Source organism: Cimex lectularius, unplaced genomic scaffold, assembly GCF_000648675.2.
Source record: "Cimex lectularius strain Harlan isolate CLEC.00 unplaced genomic scaffold, Clec_2.1 scaffold25, whole genome shotgun sequence".
Taxonomy (NCBI): Eukaryota; Metazoa; Arthropoda; class Insecta; order Hemiptera; family Cimicidae; genus Cimex; species Cimex lectularius.
In genome coordinates, this window is record NW_019392633.1 from 664693 (window position 1) to 683776 (window position 19084).

At 34.3% G+C, this 19084-nt stretch overlaps 2 protein-coding genes across 2 annotated transcripts; one reads left to right on the top strand and one right to left on the bottom strand.

Moving 5' to 3' along the window:
• The first annotated feature begins 310 nt into the window (after positions 1-310).
• Positions 311-2522, top strand: LOC106668838 (adenine phosphoribosyltransferase). Its single transcript, XM_014397974.2, has 4 exons — positions 311-453; positions 975-1212; positions 1458-1536; positions 1599-2522. Exons 1-4 carry the CDS (start codon positions 371-373, stop codon positions 1733-1735), a joined length of 537 nt encoding a protein of 178 aa, XP_014253460.1. The 5' UTR covers positions 311-370; the 3' UTR covers positions 1736-2522.
• A 123-nt stretch (positions 2523-2645) lies between these two features.
• Positions 2646-17920, bottom strand: LOC106668837 (rho GTPase-activating protein gacO). The gene is made up of 5 exons (XM_014397973.2): positions 16155-17920; positions 7788-8241; positions 3079-3202; positions 2822-3016; positions 2646-2767 (listed from the first exon to the last, which is right to left on the bottom strand). Exons 1-5 carry the CDS (start codon positions 17666-17668, stop codon positions 2670-2672), a joined length of 2385 nt encoding a protein of 794 aa, XP_014253459.1. The 5' UTR covers positions 17669-17920; the 3' UTR covers positions 2646-2669.
• Between the last annotated feature and the right edge of the window lie 1164 nt (positions 17921-19084).

A 19084-nucleotide genomic window follows, 5' to 3' on the forward strand; every position in this document is an offset into this window, starting at 1 on the left:
CCTTCATCAAGCTATTATTATCATCCTATTAAATAAAAGTTCTTATTTGAAACGAATAAGCGGTTAATAAAAATGTATTAGAAATGACCATATTTTGGTTTGATCAGTTCCAATTTTTACAAACACTGCGTTCTCACGATCCTTTTGAATCAAACGGTCAGAATCAAAAATTGTCGATTGGGACAATTTAACATACATAAATTTGAAATGATTGTCAGTGATCTTTTTATGATTATGATTATTATACTCTTGGAATGTCGACGGCCAGATTTGCCCTCCGTTTTACCACTCCCGCCCCACTAACGTATTTTCCAGAGATAAAGAGATTACGACGATTAGGGACGTAAGAAGTTAAGAACCATTATTTCCGATGAACCATCAAAGCAAATTAGAGCTGGTCAAGAACCGCATTAAATCATACCCTGATTTTCCTAAAAAGGGCGTTTTGTTCAGGTATTTTTAAAAATATTTCTTATTTCTTTGGAGCTAAACGATTTTAATATGATAGTTAACGATATACGATGATATGAAGGAAAAAGATATGGATTTGGCAAGTATTCAGGAATTGGAGGGCTTCATTCCACTAATTATTTAGTTACTATTTAGTATTAAGACTATTAGTTGGTTAGTTAATTTAGTTACTGAATATTTAGTGGAATGACGCTCTCTAACTCTTGAATGTTAACAATATGAGTACGTTATATAATTTATTTTTCTACTGATGATTTTTTTTTTTTTTTTAATGTATTCTTTGACCCCCTAAAAATAAATTCACTAGTTACATTTGATAGATTTGCAATTGAAACGTCCGTTGTTGTTTAAAGTTTTAAGTTTATTCTGTGTGTAAAATTGCTTTCTTGTGAAATTTGAATATTTTGAAAAATAAACCTTGACTTTTTCCCTAACTTGTTCAAAGTTTTCCTTAGATTAGAATTAGATCTCTCTCTTTATACCCATAACTTTTATTATTCCAGGGATATTTTTTCTGTAACGCTCGACTGCGAGGTGTTCAACGTTCTTCTAGACCTGCTGTACGATCGTGTGGAGAAATACAAAAATGAAGCGGAAGCCATCGTAGGAATAGAATCAAGGGGATTTCTGTTCGGTCCGATCCTTGCGTTGAAACTGGGAATCCCATTTATCCCGATACGTAAGAAAGGAAAGCTTCCCGGTGAAGTTGTAAGCGTGGAATTCAGTCTTGAATACGGTTCGGTTTGTACATACTGAATATTACTAAAAGCCAGTTACTGGCTGCATAAAACGTCCCATATTGAAGGTCTTTTTACCATCTTGACACTGCACTAAACAAAAACAAAAACACAAAATACATTAAGTATTTTATCTTCCTTTTAATTTATTTTAGTTCCTTAGTCCTTTTATTATTTTTTTTTATTTTCTTTTTGAACAACAATATCATAATAAAAACAAACAAAACTTTTAATCGTTACATATTTTAGGATATTGTGGAAGCACAGAAAAATAGCTTTCTCAATATAGGCTCAGTTGTTATTGTGGATGACCTATTAGCAACAGGAGGTAAATGTACACCTTTAAAATGATTACCATTTGTGTTTCAAAACTTTTTTTTTAAATTTCAGGAACGTTAAAAGCAGCATGTGATTTAATGACCAAATTGAATGTCCGTGTCTTGAACTGTATTGTAATTATGGAGCTGTTGGGATTTCGGGGAAAAGAAACAGTGCCAGCAACGGTTGAAGCACTCATCCACTATTAAAACTTTGCTCGGTAAACTCAGGTAAATATGAATGAGTGCAAAAGTTGTATCACAGGAATATTTTTGATAATTTGTAATCCAGAAATAAATTTAAAAATAAAAATTGTATTTGTAATTTAAATAAATTGTATCACTTTTTTAATTTTTTTGTTTGTAAAAGATGGAAAACATTTTTCCTTTTGATAAGTAAAGATGTTATTTTTATATATAGTAACCTAAGTACAACAAAAGATTAATTTGTTATTTCAGTGGGTTGTGAGTAAAAAATAAAATTGTTATGTCAATATATTTTTATATTTTAATGTATTACATCGTATAATTATTTAAATGTAATTTTACATGGTCATTGTTAATAGTTTTTAACAATATAAAATGTAATTATAAGATTACCATACTCTAGTATACCACAATAGGCATGCATTATTGAATTTCAATTTATGAACCTTTTCAATAAGAGAATACTATTTGAATTAATACTGAAAAAATTGTTTCCATTTGTCAACTGTACCAATGTGTCAACACTAGCTGAGTTTATGGTTGAAAATCAAAACTAAGGACTGTTAACATAAACGTCTATATCACAATGCTCAAATTTTATATTTGTGGAAGACTCATTTTAACATTAGGGAACCGTTCATCTGTACAAAACGGTTGATATTTGTTAGTCTGAATTGCAAATTATTTTCATTCTTATTGTAATATAAAATTAAAATTTTTGTTACCAAAAAAGTTGCTCAATGATGTTCTATACAATATCATTTTTAATAAATTAGTACATAGAATCTTACTAGATATTCAAAAAGTGTAATAGTCAATACAGTTTTAATTCAATTAATTACAAAAACCATTGCCAGCCCTTCCTTTCTTTACAACAAATTAAATTTATTTACATTTTATTTATAAACCTTAAACATTTGGCAAATTTTCTCATTTATTAGTGTCCCCTTTCAACATCGTGGTTTTGATTAACCGCAACTGGTGCTGGAGTTGTTTCAGCTGCTTTTTCAGCGAGTTTAATCCTCCTGTTTTTTCCTGAAGCAAAAACTCTTTAGAATGACTAAAAAATCGAGCGTAAAAGAATCTTACTTGAAAGCCGAACCATGATGACCCCCCACCATATGCTCCACCCCCAGCCGACGAGGCAGAATAGAATTGTGAATATCTGACTGATTCCGACTATTATATTCACACATAAAGCGCCTAAGCGAGCAACTGCTGAATCATTCACCGTGAACCTCGGTTTCCCAAAACACATGCATAAAAATCCACTAATAATTGTCCCTGTTAAAATAATTAATCTTCTTCACAAATTCACAAACTCAGCAAAACGTATTATAACTTACCTATACCAGGAAGGAAGACATTCAATAATAAACAAAACCATGCTAGGCAGATAGGTAGGACAGGTATTGCTCCTTTCATCACTGATGTGTGTTCCACCAATGATGGTTCCAGCTTTGGAAGACCCTGTTAAAAAAAAATTTTTTTTTTCTTTGCTCTAGATATTTTTAAAAGGTATGTTCTCTATGTATAAGGACATTGATGAACCTCATTTAATTTTTCAATATACAATTTGTTTGGTTGTTTTTTCCTATTGTACTTTACTATAATCTAGGATGACAGTTATTGTAACATTTTCAAGGTCGTTTATAGGTAGTAACTGCTCATTAAAAAAGAGCTTATGCTTTAAAGGTTGATATGAATTTGTCACATATATGAGTGAAGTGGTGTAGGGTTGAAAATAATTAGAAAAGTTTTTCATTTTTTGGTGTTTTCTAAGTCAATAATTATAAGTGCAGTCTAAAATAAATATATTTTTTCTACTTAAAGTTAAGTTGTTTATGATGTATTATTATTAATGATAAATGGCTAACTGCTAGTACTCAATTTTACAAAAATATTTTGCATTTGTTCTTTGAACGACTTATTTTCATATATGTTCCTTCCCAGAAAAAAAACAATGTTGGACAGTTATTGTAACATTTTCAAGGTTGTTTATAGGTAGTAACTGCTCATTAAAAAAGAGCTTATGCTTTAAAGGTTGATATGAATTTGTCACATTTATGAGTGAAGTGTAGGGTTGAAAATAATTAAAGTTTTTCATTTTTTGGTGTTCTCACAATTCTTTCAAAAATTGTTAATTATTGTTTAATAATCGTTTGATGATTAAGACTAAATTTCCGTTCCAAATCATGAAAGCATAATAAAAATCTAGCACAATTCAAAGAAGGGCGTACAATCAAACAAGTGGTGGTTAGGAAACATTACAATTTAAAGTATATTATTTTAGGCTGTCTTTTGTATAATTCTTCCATGTAAATAATCACAGTATGGACTGGAAAACAAATTCAATTGTTACCTGCCAAGATTTCATCATCAGGGCAAAACAATTATAAATATGTCTGAAAATTGACACAATTAAGTTTGTAGTAGATGGGTTTCAAATTTCTATGAAGACATCAGTCTCAATGTTCTACTGTAACCTGTAATAATTATCAAATTCATAATTTGAAAATCATGTTATTTATGTATTTATTATAACTCCAACAGAAAGAATCTACTAGAGGAGTAGTCAAAAAAAGGCACACAATAAAAAAAAGAACAAATGAACAATTAAGCAACAATAACAAAAACAAGGCTTAATGATTCAAGGCGAGTAAACATTTTAATTTAACTTTAACTGAATTCAAGGAATCGCGAAATACATACATTTCATTAGAATAATAATTTAGCAATCTCATTATCCTCGGTAGGGGTGAATTTAGTCTATATTCTGTTTTGTAGTGTGGAACAAAGAACAAATTATGGTTCCTAAGTGGTTGCTGAGGCACACATAGCGATAAATGTAAGTTCAGGATATCAATGGCCCCATTCCACAATTTCCAACCCCAAATGAGATCGGCAAAAATACGGCAGGAGCTAAGCGACTCAAGACCAAGCCAGTTCATTCTTCCCAAGTAATTCAGGTGTGCAAGACCAAATCAGAAACCCATTATCCTGGTTGCTTTCTTTTGTATTTTTTCCAAGTCGCTAATCTCACCAACGTAGTAAGGGAACCACACGTTATATTAACGGTAAACAGTTTCAAGGGACTTGTCATATGAATTAAGAGTGATAACGTCTGCAATATATTTGACTTAAGAGGTAATTTAAATAGATCATTGATACATAACAAAAACAATGTTCGGCTAAGAACTGTGCTGTGGGGGCAAATGATGTATCTTTTCCAACATTCACTGCAATATTTACAAATTTTTTGTAAAATTTTTTACAAATTGCTTTTTATCAGCTAAATAGAATTGAAACTTTTCAAAGAATGTCCTCTTATGCCGTACTTTATTAATTTAAATAACAAAATTTGGTGATTAAGTCAGTCAAAAGTCTTTCTGATATACAAGGATAAACTGCAAACATGATTCCTTTCATAAATTTACCTTTTAATTTGGCAACGTCAAACCAAGTGAATGAGGTAGGTGAATACAATCTAAAACTATATTGATTGACATTATTTTGTTATATTCAAGAATTGATATAACTGGGTTTTATAACAGGTAAATGATATCTGTAAATTACAAAATACTTTGGGTAATGAGAGAGTTGGTGAAATAAGTCTGTAGTTACATAGTAACTTTTCGTCTCCACTTTTGAATAATGGTGTAACTCTCGATTTTTGAAGGGTTCAGGACATTTTCTGCTTGTGAAAAATATTAAAAATATTCCTAAACCTTCAACTCTTGGTAGTTTTGACGGCTTAGTCGACTATAGCTCCTTAAAAATGAATGCGTAAAAAGGGGCTCCCAAACTGTGGTCCGCGGCGAACTTCAAGAGAAAGTAATAATTACAAAGATAACTAAATCTAAATTAAAAACTGATAACAATGAATATTCAAAATGGTAGTTTTTTATTTTGCAGCAGCAGTCATTGTGATTCCACAGACATGCTTTAGCTATGAAACAAATGCCTGACTCTTTTAGGGAAGTTTTGGGTGAGTCTGTTCAAATTATTAATTATATCAAGTCACGCCATTGAAGCCAAAAGTTTTCACAATACCGTGTTGATGTGGGAATGCTTCATCAATCCCACCTTCACCATACAGAATTCAGGTGGCTTCCTTCTTAAGTTTTATGGACCACAATTTCAAATTGGCCAACCTTTTCATTGATGAGAAATGGCAATGTATTCTGTCGTATTGATCAGATTTTTTCATTAACATTAATGAGATGAGTCTTTCTTTCCAATAGGTAATTACAAAAAAAGATATTCTGCTAAACCTTCAACTCGTGGTAGTTTTGATGGCTTAGTCGACTGTAGCGCCTTAAAATGAATTCACTAATTTCGTGGTCCGCTTGACCAATTAATACATGACAATTAATTAAGGTTTTTTTAGTTGAGATGAAAAAATGTTAATGGCACGAGAGGGATTCGAACCCACGACCTTCGGCTAGATACGCCGCTGCTCTACCACCTGAGCTATCGTGACCTCGATCCATTCGGACATCAACTTCCCATCTCAACCCCACCTTATGAGTTTTCCCTCCTTTTGCCATTTTTCAAATGAATGCGTAACAAGGGGCTTCCTAAACTACGGTCCGTGGCGAACTTCAAGAAAAATTAATAATAACAAAAATAAATGTAGAATGAATAAATAAAATTAAGAAACTAACAACAATGAGTACTGAAAACGGAAAGTTTTTATTATGTAGCAGTAGTCATTGTGTTTTCCACAGACAACATGTCAAACATGCCATTCTCTTTTAAGTTTTGGATGAGTCTATTCAAATTATTAATTAAATCAAGTCGCGTACATTGAAGTCAAAAGTTTTCCCAATACAATGTGTTGATGTGGAATCCTTCATCAATCCCACCTTCAACGTACGAAGGAATTCAGGTGGCTTCCTTGTGCGAAAGCACTTTCACGATTACAGGAATTACGTTCTTAACTCTTACAGACCACAATTTCAAATTGGCCAATGTTTTCGATGATGATAAATGGCAATGTATTCTGTCGTATTGATCATCAAATATTTCATTAAAATGAATGAGATGAGTCTTTCTTTGCAAGGGAAGAGTATCATAACTTTCGTTGTAAATGACAAAGTTCACGCCTTCAAAAGCAAAATCCAGTTTTAGGTTGAATCTGTTGAGAAGGAAGAGGTGTAGTGTTTTCTTGTGCTAAATGCTTTTTTACGAGAAAACAAACTGGAGCTTGCGAAAAGCACGTTGATTGAGGTGAACCTTTAAAGTTGGGAGATGTCCTGTGAGCACTATTTCCCAACAGCTCGAGTACAATGCTGCAAGACCATCAATGGGTGGTCAAACTGTTTTCAGTTTCGAGAAAGCCAAGTATACTCTCTTCAAGTGAATACCAATGTTTGATAGACATTACTTCAGATTCCACCTTGATATCTATTTCGAGTCCGATACTTACCCACATTTTTGACTGTGTTCCAGATTTTGTAAATAACGTTAAGTATGCCAATTTAATGTTTGTTTTCATAGTGATAACCCACTCCATCACCTAATTAGGAATGGACTGGCTAATTTATAAAACTTTAATTTATTACATATTCTATAAGTATCTAATTTTAAATACTTGAAAGCGAGAAGTCCGCCCTGGAGTTTGTTCTGTGAATGGGGTCCGATTGCTAAAAAGTTTGGGAAATCTTGCGATAAACTATTTTGTAATACAGAGTGAGTTTAACTTCTGCCCCATATTATTTTTTATTCGGGCGTTTTTTTTTTAAAAATCCTTAGACACTTTGAAAAGGAAGCGACCTCGTACCATCCTAAACTCGTCATTACTGTTAAATAATTCGTTGCAATATATTATTATCACATTTATTAATAAACTGATTAAGTGAGAAAGTCACTGGGCTTCGCATGTTTCAAGTCATATTTTTATTAATATTAAATATTACAGGTTTTAATTAATAACGAGTTTGTAATAATGTTTTGTAATTTTATGACAGGGAAGAAAACGAAAACTTGTTCCATTTCATAAAATGAGCATGAAAATTTTAAAAATGTGATAACTCTTGATGTATATACGTACCACTAGACTGGAGCTTCTGATCTTGTCTTTTTTCTTGGTTTCTTGTTTTTTGCTGCATTTGCATTTAGAACAACAGGCTTTGTCTAGACAAAATACCGTCCGCCAGATACTTTTACGAGGTGTGGTTTCAATTTTTTTAGGCTTGGGCTGTTTCTTTTTACAACAGTTAATTTTCGAGAAGAGCCCCTGCTTCTGCCGACTCCTCTCCTGCACCTTCGGTTTCTGTTTAGGCGGCGGCGGCCGTGGTTTCCTCTTCCATTTGCAAAGTCTGGAAAATATCGATGGTTTCTTTTCCGGCGGCTTTTCAGTCTGGGCTCTTTCAGGACCTTTCACTTTGATCACTTTGTTCTTGTTTTTATCTTTCCTACAGCACGAATACATGCTCTCCTCGATCCGAGAACAGAGGCCAGTTTTCTTCGCAATGCGGGGGGAAACCGGGTGTATTTCCGGTGAGCTGAAATCAAAACGAAATTAATTAATAGACTCTTAAATTATGAAAATTTTCATAAATTACGAGCTAGACGTTTGACTTTCGGACGATATCTGGGCATTTCGTGAGATTAGAGTTGAGGATTATTTAATAAAGTAAAGTAATTCGTAATATTCGTGGATGTGGGTCATACCACTTTACAATATTTGCTCCGTTAGAATAATCAAAGTGCAACGGCGGAAATCAAAACCAGCAGACCGTTGCGCGACACGAAAATCGGATGCCCTCGCAACCAGGTTCGAGAATAATAGTCAAAGTACTAATTACTACGTTCAGTAGTAATAGTTTTACAAAAAATGAAAATTGCTTTCCATTTTTCTCATAAATACTACAATAAAAAGCAATAGGTAAAACGATTAAAAATAAGAAACAGTATCTAGAATAAAAGATCGAATGAAAAAAAAATCAATTTAACTGCGTTATAAAAAGTAATGATTACAAATAATATAACATTTTCATGTTTAAATCGCTACGAATGCAAATGAAATTATAAATGAAGTATAAATGAAGGATTAATTTTTACATACCCGACTTTATCGTTTAAATAACTAATAAAAGTATTGATAACCTTTATATCGGCAAACGACGATAATCAGTAATTGGGATTTTAAATTTTGTTTGCATACGGCTACACGGAAATTAACAGCATTTCACTCTTTTTATTTGCTAAAAATATTTTACAATAAATACGATTTTAATAAGATTCTCTTGCTGTTGTGACAAAACCCAACGACGATGCGCAATCATATTTCTGTTTTTGGGGAAAATAAGAAGACTTGTATCGTACATCCCGTAACAAATGCATTTGTTGTTAATATAGTTAAAAATGAGAATGAGTTATATTTATTTTATCTGGCAGTCCCCGGTAACACTTGGGCGAAACCGAACTTTGACACTGGAATTAGTAGTCCTCACGACTCAGTGACTCAAATTAATGAGTCAAAAATCGATCTTTTTTTAAGATCAAAAAATTTATGGGAGTCCTTGCGCCCTTGAAAGTACTACACAATAAAACAAAAAAATCCCAGACAATCGATTTTCATCCTCATTACCCGCAAATTCGACAGTGAGACCAGTAAATAATTTACAGAGATTATACTGTCGTTGATGTCTTTTGAATGTGTGAAAAATTGTTCAATATTAGGCACATATACAGCGCCAATTCGAAAACGAAAAGTAATAAATATTTCAATATGACGGAAAAATTACACGACTTACCCACATATGAGGTACTTCATGGCATAGGAACGGACTAAGGCGAGGGTGAGAAGTGGTCAAGGCAGCTCCCCACTCTTCGATTTACATTTCTCAACGTAGGGGTGGGTCAACAGCAAAGAAATTAAGGAGTCCTTGAGAGAACACGGAATGGGTGAGGCCCTCAATTAGAAATATGAAGAAAAACGAAACTGAATCGCGTTTTTGACAAATCCAAACGACATCACAGATATGAACATTGGCAACGGGATGTTTGAATATCTTCAGATACCCCAACGAAATCGTTATTTAAAACGACAAGGATAGGGTTACCAGAGGGTAACTAATTATAATATGAATTGCCATATGCTCAGTTGGTAAGATCAGAAATTATCGCGATTTTTAAATAAATTACGTAAATTAAATCAATTTGTCCCTTTTCGTATCGTTATTCTTTTTATGATTGTGCATCACAAATGGAGTGATTTTATTATCACCCAGTAATCCAAAGAAAACTTTTTCATTGTTGACCATCATATTGAGGTTTATACATTTTAAAAATATTCTAAAAAGTTGTGTAACGTCTGATATTAATTTACCCATATCAAACATTAATTGATTACGGGATTTATATAATAATTAATGATATATGCAACATGGCAGCTTGGAATGGATTAGTTACATATAATGCAATTTTGTAATTTCTTCCTCGTTGTTGGATACTTGAGTTATTGCATGGCAATATGTTTTCCTTTATCTTTATGCAACCAACTACACTCCTGGTGTATATTATATAGGCCCATGTCTTACATGATTAGGAAAAAATATACATGAACCACTGTTTTGTGAAAATTAGGAGAAAATTGATACAAGCAACTTGCATTACAAAAAACGATCAAATAATACTAATAATTCAAAGGTCATTGCTTGACAAAGTAGACTGACGTTAAAAACTAAAAAAAGCGACACGTCATAACCTCCGTTCATAAATCGACCGGGGAGACTTCCAGTTTCGTGCAAGACGATCTGATATCCTAAGAAACTGACCAGTTGCCAGGAACACGCAGACCCTATTGATCTCCTTACCACTCGCTACACCAACACTTTTTCGCCCAATACCATTTTAAAAATGAAGGCTCCTCATCTAAGACAGAATATTATAATTTGTATTATATTGGGTTATACTTCGGGGAAAAAACTTAGGTCGACTGACAGGAACATGCAGTCGGCGATCAAAGACGTTTAAATAGCGATGAAGGAAAGGCGAAAAGGAGATTATGCTTGGTTATATAATTACACAGGACCTTAAAATTCTCTCTTCTGTTGCATCAGTTGTCAATTTTTTAAATTCAAAATTTTAAACCTTCATAGAAGGAGGGAAGGCCTCTTGGGCCCTTATGCAGTGCTCTGATTGGTCGCCCGGTCGTATATCTTTTTTTTATGTAAATCAAATCGTCTAGTTTATAAAAGGTAATTTCTATACGAATTTCTTTGCGTTCTTATAAACTTACGTTTTACAGATGAGTGCAGGTTAGCACTAATTAACCAACACAAATTAAATTCATTCTTTAATTCATTCAATTTGTTTATTTCTCTTTTTCATCCTAGGGGTGAATCAATCAAATCAATTGTGTTAAATTGTGCCATCAATCAAATAATGAAAATAAGCTCTGCCTCAAAAATAATCCGGGATAAAAATACGCTTTTAAAAATTATTTCATATCATCAGTATAAAGTCGACTTTCTATGATATTTTGTAACGAGCCGGAGTGACAAAAACTGTTACTGATTGTGATCCATTCAAAAACCTGAACCAAAAATTGACAGCGGTTAATTCAATTCAATAATAACCAACTATTTTCATGCTGATAAACATTAATAAACAAATATGATACGTAATTAAATGGCATAAAATTTAATTGAAAATCCAAAAATTTTGCGTACCAGTCAATATTATGAATTAATGAATACGAATCCAAATTTGAATTTCTCAAAATAAATGCAATCTTTGTCAATAACTCTCAAAATTAGACACCTCAGTATTAAAAGCTTTTCGCTTCTCAATTCAAATATTTATCCAAATAATTAAGACACCAATAAAAAATTATTAATAAAGGAATCGGAAGATGAGTAACACCGACTTGTACTAACGAGTGAAACCGACTAGAGATGGGTTTCAACTCGGTTGATGGTTTCCTTCTCTCGTCACGGGAAAGTGAAATATTCGATTACGTTACGGCAGATGAACAAGAAAACGTACAATTGGAGATGTGCTGAACAGATGACCTAGATAAGCGCCGTTTCAAAATTATTCAACTGCATTAAATTAATCTGAATTTGTGAAAATTAATCAATGGATACTCTCCAATTTGATATGGTGCTTATCGACCACTCAATAAACCACAATATGCATAATTATGTAAAACCATTAAGAAAGCATAAAAACATTTCCCTTTCAGGCTGAGATAGATTGTGGACATGAGACGGTTATCAAATAATGATGCGTTGTCAAAATTTGTGGTAGTAACAAACACAATTATTTTCACAAGTTTCCGGCGTACCGCAAGGATCACACTTGGGACCAGTTCTGTTTCTTTTCTTTAACAATGTCCTTCTATTCTTCATTTTGTAAGATCATTACTATTTGCAAACGATTCAAGATTATTTCACTTGATCTCTAATCTAGAAAATTGGCTTACTCTTCAGTATTCACTAGACAACTTAAATAAATGGTGCTATGAAAATAATATATCTTCAACTTAAACAAATCCTCTATTATCACTTACTCCTGTAAAGTTACAAATGTTGCTTTACAATATATGATTAATAAAACTCACTTATCAAGATTATCCGGCATTAAAGATTTAGGAATTAATTCAACCTTCACGTAGAAATCATTTTCAAAAGAGCATCCAAACTAGAATCCCTTTATATCCTCCCTTGTCTTTACAGAAACCACTCCTCTAATCTGTCTTTTCGATTCAGCAGTCCGTCCAAATCTAGAGTATGCTAGTTTTGTTTTTTCTCCACATATCAATATCAACATCCAAATGTTAGAAAAATTAGAAGCAAAATTCCTGAAATTAGTCTCCTTCCGCAACAAATTAAGTTCCTTTAATTTAAATGCTCTCCACGCAAGAAGAAATATATCCGATATAATTATTTGTCGTCGGCTTTCTTAATAATAATATTGACTCCCCAGAATTGCTACATCTCAATTTTCACTTTCCATCTGTCCACACCCGCAAAACAATATTCAACCATCAATTTTCCCGTACAAACTACACCTCTCGCTCTCCCATATACAGGATGATGTATCTGTCAATTTGTACCGAACAATATTAATATTAATAATACATCTAAAGCTAGTTTGAATAGGAATTTGAGAGGAACTTGTTCAACAACGGTCAATTAGTACATCTGTACATATGGTTGATTGTAGATGTCGTTGTTGTTGGTGTGTGTGTGTGTGTGTGTGTGTGTGTGTGTGTGTGTGTGTGTGTGTGTGTGTGTGTGTGTGTGTGTGTGGTGTGTGTGTGTCAAACTTATGTGAAAAGAAACTGTATTACTTGTCGCTATGGATGTAAAAAGAGTCTTTGATTCGGCTTGCTGTCCCATGATTCTCACCAAATGTATATAAAAAATCTCTAAACTATACCTCTTCACCATATCATATTTCTCTGAAAGATTCGCAACATTAAGCAAAAATAGCCCAAGTAATTCGTTAGTGTAAGGCTAGAAGATAAAAATTGAAAAATCTAATGTGACTGAGTTTGTCAACCTCATTTTAGCTTTAAACGCGTGTTTCAGAAGTGTTCAGTAAATCTTGAAATAAATAATAAAACTTTGTCAGAAAAACGTTTCCTTCATTTTGAAAGATTTAATTGAAATTATATGACGTAGGATTGGAAATGATGGATTGAATATCAAAAGAATTTGTTTATTTATTAAATCATTCAAAACCGCCAAACCTATTCTTGTTATTGATAAAAAGTTGTTTTTATAGTCAAAGCAAAAATAAAAATATATGTATATTTTTTATTAGATTTTTTGATTTTTAAAACTACAAATATTGTATTTTAAGTAAATATTTTCCATATATGCTGAATTTGTCACTTGTAGGAAAAGTTGACACACACACACCAAAATGTTAAAAAATAAAGTACTGCTGTGGTTATACATATTGTTATTTTTCAAGTTTCTCATATTTTTAAATAAATGATAATTTATCTACCGGAAGAGGACATTTCTTTCACTCTATTTTTTTCGTTTGCTTACTCGCTGTACGATGTATAATTAAGCTTAAAGAACGTACTTCTTTGCTCTAGTTGTGTTCACGACATTTATTAACCGGCTAACTAGTTAGTTGTATTCCTATCATTACGAGGAGATTTAATTGTTTTAAACCGTTAGAAAAAACTTTAATCGAAAACGATTATCTTGTAGTTTACTCTTTTAAACAAAATAATATGTATCTTTTCTTAAGGCAATAGCAAATCACATAGTAAATAATAGAAAATATAATGAAACTAGAGATGCGGTATCCAAAGTGTAATTATTCATGTATTAGTTATAAAATTCGTGTAGTAATCTCCAAATTTTAATATTTACGTGATGGTACCATAGGTAAATTAATTTTCACTGAGTTTTCTTGTCTAGTCGATTAAAATATCAACAATTTTGTAATACAAATTTGAAAGTAATAACCTGAGACATGTAGAAAATATATTTGTTTGATAGTTACTTCTCATCCTATCCTCGTTGATTTTTGTTAATTCAGACGCGTTCCGGCATTTTATTGTCTTCAGTATACAGGGTGGCCCCAATCGATTCAGCCACACTCCAGATCTTATAGGAAATTGAATGCTGAGTAAAAAAGGTCTTATGAACCTGTGTCCGCAAACCCTTCAGTTCCGAGCTACAGGCAAAAAAACCATGAAAAACCACGTTTTTTGACCTTATTCGTGAAATTGTTAGTAAACCGTTAGCCTGACCGTAAAACAGCTCGAAACAACGTCTGTAGAGAATTAATTTCTGCGTCGAATGAGATTAAAACCATCCTGATCAAATTTCATTTTTGGCGATTTTTCGAAGTTAGAAGGTGAAGGGGTACACAAAATTCACCATTTCTTACATTTTTATCGAAAATTCACAACTTAGGTTAGCCGTTCAGATTTTTCGTACATTATTTAATTCAGTAGGGGGTACCCATCAGAAAACAGTTCAAGTTGTGAATTTTCGATAAAAATGTAAGAAATGGTGAATTTTGTGTACCCGTTCACCTCCTAACTTCGAAAAATCGCTAAAAATGAAATTTTCGGCCGATCAGGGCGGTTTTAATCTTATTCGACGCAGAAATTAACCCTCTACAGGCGTTGTTTCGAGCTGTTTTACGGTCAGGCCAACGGTTTACTAACAATTTCACGAATAAGGTCAAAAAACGTGGTTTTTTTATGGTTTTTTGCCTGTAGCTCGGAACTGAAGGGTTTGCAGACCTTTTTTACTCAGCGTTCAATTTCCTATATTTGGAAGTGAGGCTGAATCGATTGGGGCCACCCTGTATATATCACCAAATGCTAGTCAAAAAAATCTGCGAGGATGTGTAAACAAGGATAATAGGTAACTATAAAACAATAGGATTATCACCCTACAGTCCACAGGAGGAAATCTCACAAAAATATGGCTGTGAAATAGTATTTTATTATCAGAAGAAAAAAAAAAACATTATTTGTAGGTTTTAAGGCCTATTATAATCATATTTTTTTCGTGCCGTTTATGATCTGTAACGCGTGATTCGTTGACATAAATGAAGTGAACCTGCCTAAATCAGTAAATTGTCTTGGAAATAACCGACTAAAACCATGAGTAGCTTCATGGCGGGAAGCAGTGGGTTGGTAAACACTAACTAATCATAAAACATCATTCTTGAGAACACAATTCAAATAATTCGCTCGCCATCTTCTCAATTTTCATCGCAGTTAATACATAATGTAGGGGGGTAAACGTTTCCTTTAAGACGTCCAGAGGCGCCGGACATTTATTCTTTCTTTAGTCAATTCCGGACATGTAAAGAAATGTTTCTTGTTAATTAGTGATTCGGAGAAGAGGCTGTATCATTGTTTGTGTTCGCATATGCAATGATGTGTGTGTGTGTGTGTGTGTGTGTGTGTGTGTGTGAGAGAGAGAGAGAGAGAGAGAGAGAGAGAGAGAGAGAGAGAGAGAAGTGAGTGAGAGGGGGAGGGAGAGGGAATGCGAAAGAAAGAGTTTTTATATTTGTTACTCAATTTAACATTTTGAAAGGTGGTAATGTGGTTTCGATGTTTGTCCTCTTCAACTTTGTACGTGGTTATTTTATTGTTCCACTCTCATTAGAAGAAAATAAACTAGACCCAGTACCGCAACTAATAAAGCTGACTTTATCTTATGTAATCTATTTCATTCCTAAAACCCATACGGCATAACAAATTCTCAAATGGAAAGAAAGTAGTTAAAGATGTTGAATTGTGACGAAATTAGTATATTACAATATGTATAATCTGTGATTTTGATCATGCAATTGAACGTTGAAGAAGTGTACAAAAAATTCGACGATAAGTTAACTTTGTAACATTGCGCAATGAAAATATAGGAGTGATTGCGTTACTTTAAAGATTTTTACTTTAAAGATGTTTTTGAAATTATACCTGAATGTGACAGTGTGATTTCCAGCTTCTACTTCCACCTCAGGTGGACCTTCCACAGTGGTTTCGGCCACCTGGACTGCTCCAACTCCAACTCCGACGGAAGTCGTGTGATCAGTCGGGATAACGTCCGGCTGGACGAGCTCCATCGGTTGCTTGGTAGTCCATTCCACAAGTGTTTGATCCTTGTTTTTGACCAATCCGTTCATTTCCATCTTATTCTCTTTCAGTTCTTGGTATCTTTCACCTCCTTCTTTAATAAGTTCTGTCTCTCTTGTAATATCAACTTCTTTGTCGCTGTACGACCCGTTTACCATTTTATTTCTTTCTTTGATGTTTTTGAGTTCGATAACTTCCTGGGTTTTAGATTTTCCCGTTTTTATGTCATCTTCGACTTCGGATTTTAATACAATCAAGTTCTCTTTTAACTGACCGAGTTTTTCATCTGTCGGAGCTTTTTCTTTAAGGACTTCGACCTTCGTCACAACCAGTTCCACCCCCGAATTGTTTTGAACCTCCTGTAATTTGGTAGCTCCAATCTTGGGGTCTCCTTTTACCGAGTTTATATCTTTATTCAGTTTGTGAATTGTTTCTGGAAGTGTTTCATTGGTTGACAAGACAACATTAGCAGTAGTTTTTTCACCATGTTCTGTTTTCTCTTCTGACTCTGATTGTGAATTCGGAATTCGTTCAGACCCGTTCGAATTATCGATGGCACATCCTGACGATTGGGGGTTGACAGTTTCGTCCTGCTTAACTTTTGCTGCTGTATTCGAGTGTGTTCCATTTGATAAATGTGAATTTTTGTCACCTTCGCCATTATCATTCCCTTTCTTAGACTCTGTGGTAGATCGCCTCGCTGTGGCGATTGGGGCGGCTAAGTTTGGTCTATCCGATTTATTGTTGAGGCCGATTTTAAGATCAGTACTCACCGGCTTATTGTTAAATCTAGTCCTTGCCGCAGGAAGAGGTTTTGTTAAATCGTTTTTTCTTTCTGACTGTGGAACCCTATTCGTTGTCGTGTTTACGGCAGTGTAGTTCCGCCTAGGTGAGTTAGGTTTCGAAACTGGAGGCTTCGCGTTTAACCTCCGATTCGCTGGTTCTTTTACTGGTGTCGACAGAGGAGAATTTCGGTTTTTGCTCACAGGTAATTTCGAAGGGGACTCATTGCGCCTCTTAGGCTGAGGGGGTTTCGCGTTGACGCGTTTGGGACTCGCCGGTGCACTCTTTCCTCCTGGAAGAGGTTTGCTCCTGACGGGGCTCGAAGGCGCACTCTTACCTGTCAGAACTGGTATCCTGCTAGAAGGTGGTGACGACGGCGTTCTGAAGCCCCGTCCTCTGAACGGACTGGCCCTTCCGGAAGGCGGATCTCCGATATCGGCCAAAATGACAAAGGCACTGTTTTCCTTGTGTGCCACAGTTAGTGGTGCCATCCTCGTCGCGGCCGGGGTCGGTGGAGGTGGCGGCAACCGAGGAGACAGTGGAGGAAGTACTGTAAACGCTTGTTGCCTCTCCATAGCCTCCAGTAATACTACTGCCACCTTCCACGCTCCCGCGAACAACTAGTCTTCACACACGGTTACATCTTTCGGCCCACTCCTCCCACTTCCAAGCTCTTCGGGGAACTCGTCTGCTTTTCAACATCAAATTAGACTGAAACGAGGTCGGTACGAAGGATTTCAACGATCGCGTGAGGGCGATTCACCGACTAGAGAGCTACTGACCGGTGGCGCTACGTCCAGCCTTCTCGGTATAATCAACCGACTACCACCCTCCACAACAGAAAAGATCGAATCTTCATTTCACCAAGTAACGGCGGCGTCGGTGCAACTGAAAAATTAAGCGTGATAAATCTCAGTCAAAAAATCCCCCATCCTCCTCGCCTGGCACACGATCTTTGGTTAGAGGATAGCAACAGAATACTATTATATTAATTATTATTAAAATCATTCTTTATTGCAATATCCTCTTTTAAATACATGTAGTTGATAATATTTGCAAAACTACATTGAATGGAGCAAATTATATACAAATAAATATATAAAAATGCGCAAAAAGGAAATATTAATTATTTAATTTAAAAAAAATACGGTTGATAGATTGTCTCTGCATAATTCCCCTTTTACTTCGAATTGTTTTTCGCTTCCGTAATGAAATTTTTTTAAACAATTTAATAATTCGTTTGACTAATAGTAGGGTTCATTTTAAACTTTATGCACGAGGAGAGAAATTCTCTTACAAATACAGAAAAGTTGGTTTTTTGGTAGTTGATAGTAGGGCTGCTTGAGGGTGTTACGGAGTATTTGGGAGGAATTTCCAGTTTCGCAATGCGGAAGATGAGAGGTAATCGTGCAACCCCGTTCATTTAATGTGCATTTAGGATATTAGTTAGGATGGGTCACAGGGGGAGGGCCACACCCTTTCTAAATGGTAATAATGGTACCACGACCCGGGGCAACTTAAATTGACAGGACTGATGTAGTGCGAACGAATCCCTGCTCTCCGCTTAATCAAACAACATTGATTGACACGAATTGTTTTTTACTATTTACTTTAATAACATCTACCCAGTTTATCGCCTTTTTTTAATTATAAATCACATCAATGTTGTTGTACATATTACCAAATAGTTTACATGTTTAACGAATGTACATATTTAAGAAATTTTAGTGATAAAGTATTGTTGTACATATTACCAAATAGTTTACAAGTTTAACAAATGTATATAATAAAAGAAATTTTAGTGATAAAGTATTGTTGTACATGAAGGCAAAATAAGTAGTTAGTATTAATTTATCTATAGCTTTTGACTATCCCGATCTACCAGTTCTCCATGGTTTTGCCTGTGCCTTCTTTATTGAGCGATTGGTAAGACGAAAAAGTGAAAAACGCGTCTAAGCCAGTTAGAACGGTCATCGATTGAGGTTGCATCA

What these genes read in the sequence shown, in the direction of transcription:
- LOC106668838 (XM_014397974.2), top strand. Translation starts at nt 371, where the DNA reads ATGAACCATCAAAGCAAATTAGAGCTGGTCAAGAACCGCATTAAATCA. An exon ending in AAAAAGGGCGTTTTGTTCAG is followed by an intron (nt 454 to 974) that starts GTATTTTTAAAA and finishes TTATTATTCCAG; the next exon opens with GGATATTTTTTCTGTAACGC. An exon ending in TGACCTATTAGCAACAGGAG is followed by an intron (nt 1,537 to 1,598) that starts GTAAATGTACAC and finishes TTTAAATTTCAG; the next exon opens with GAACGTTAAAAGCAGCATGT.
- LOC106668837 (XM_014397973.2), bottom strand. Translation starts at nt 17,668, where the DNA reads ATGGAGAGGCAACAAGCGTTTACAGTACTTCCTCCACTGTCTCCTCGG. An exon ending in TGTCTTCCTTCCTGGTATAG is followed by an intron (nt 3,017 to 3,078) that starts GTAAGTTATAAT and finishes TTATTTTAACAG; the next exon opens with GGACAATTATTAGTGGATTT. An exon ending in CATCATGGTTCGGCTTTCAA is followed by an intron (nt 2,768 to 2,821) that starts GTAAGATTCTTT and finishes TTTTTGCTTCAG; the next exon opens with GAAAAAACAGGAGGATTAAA.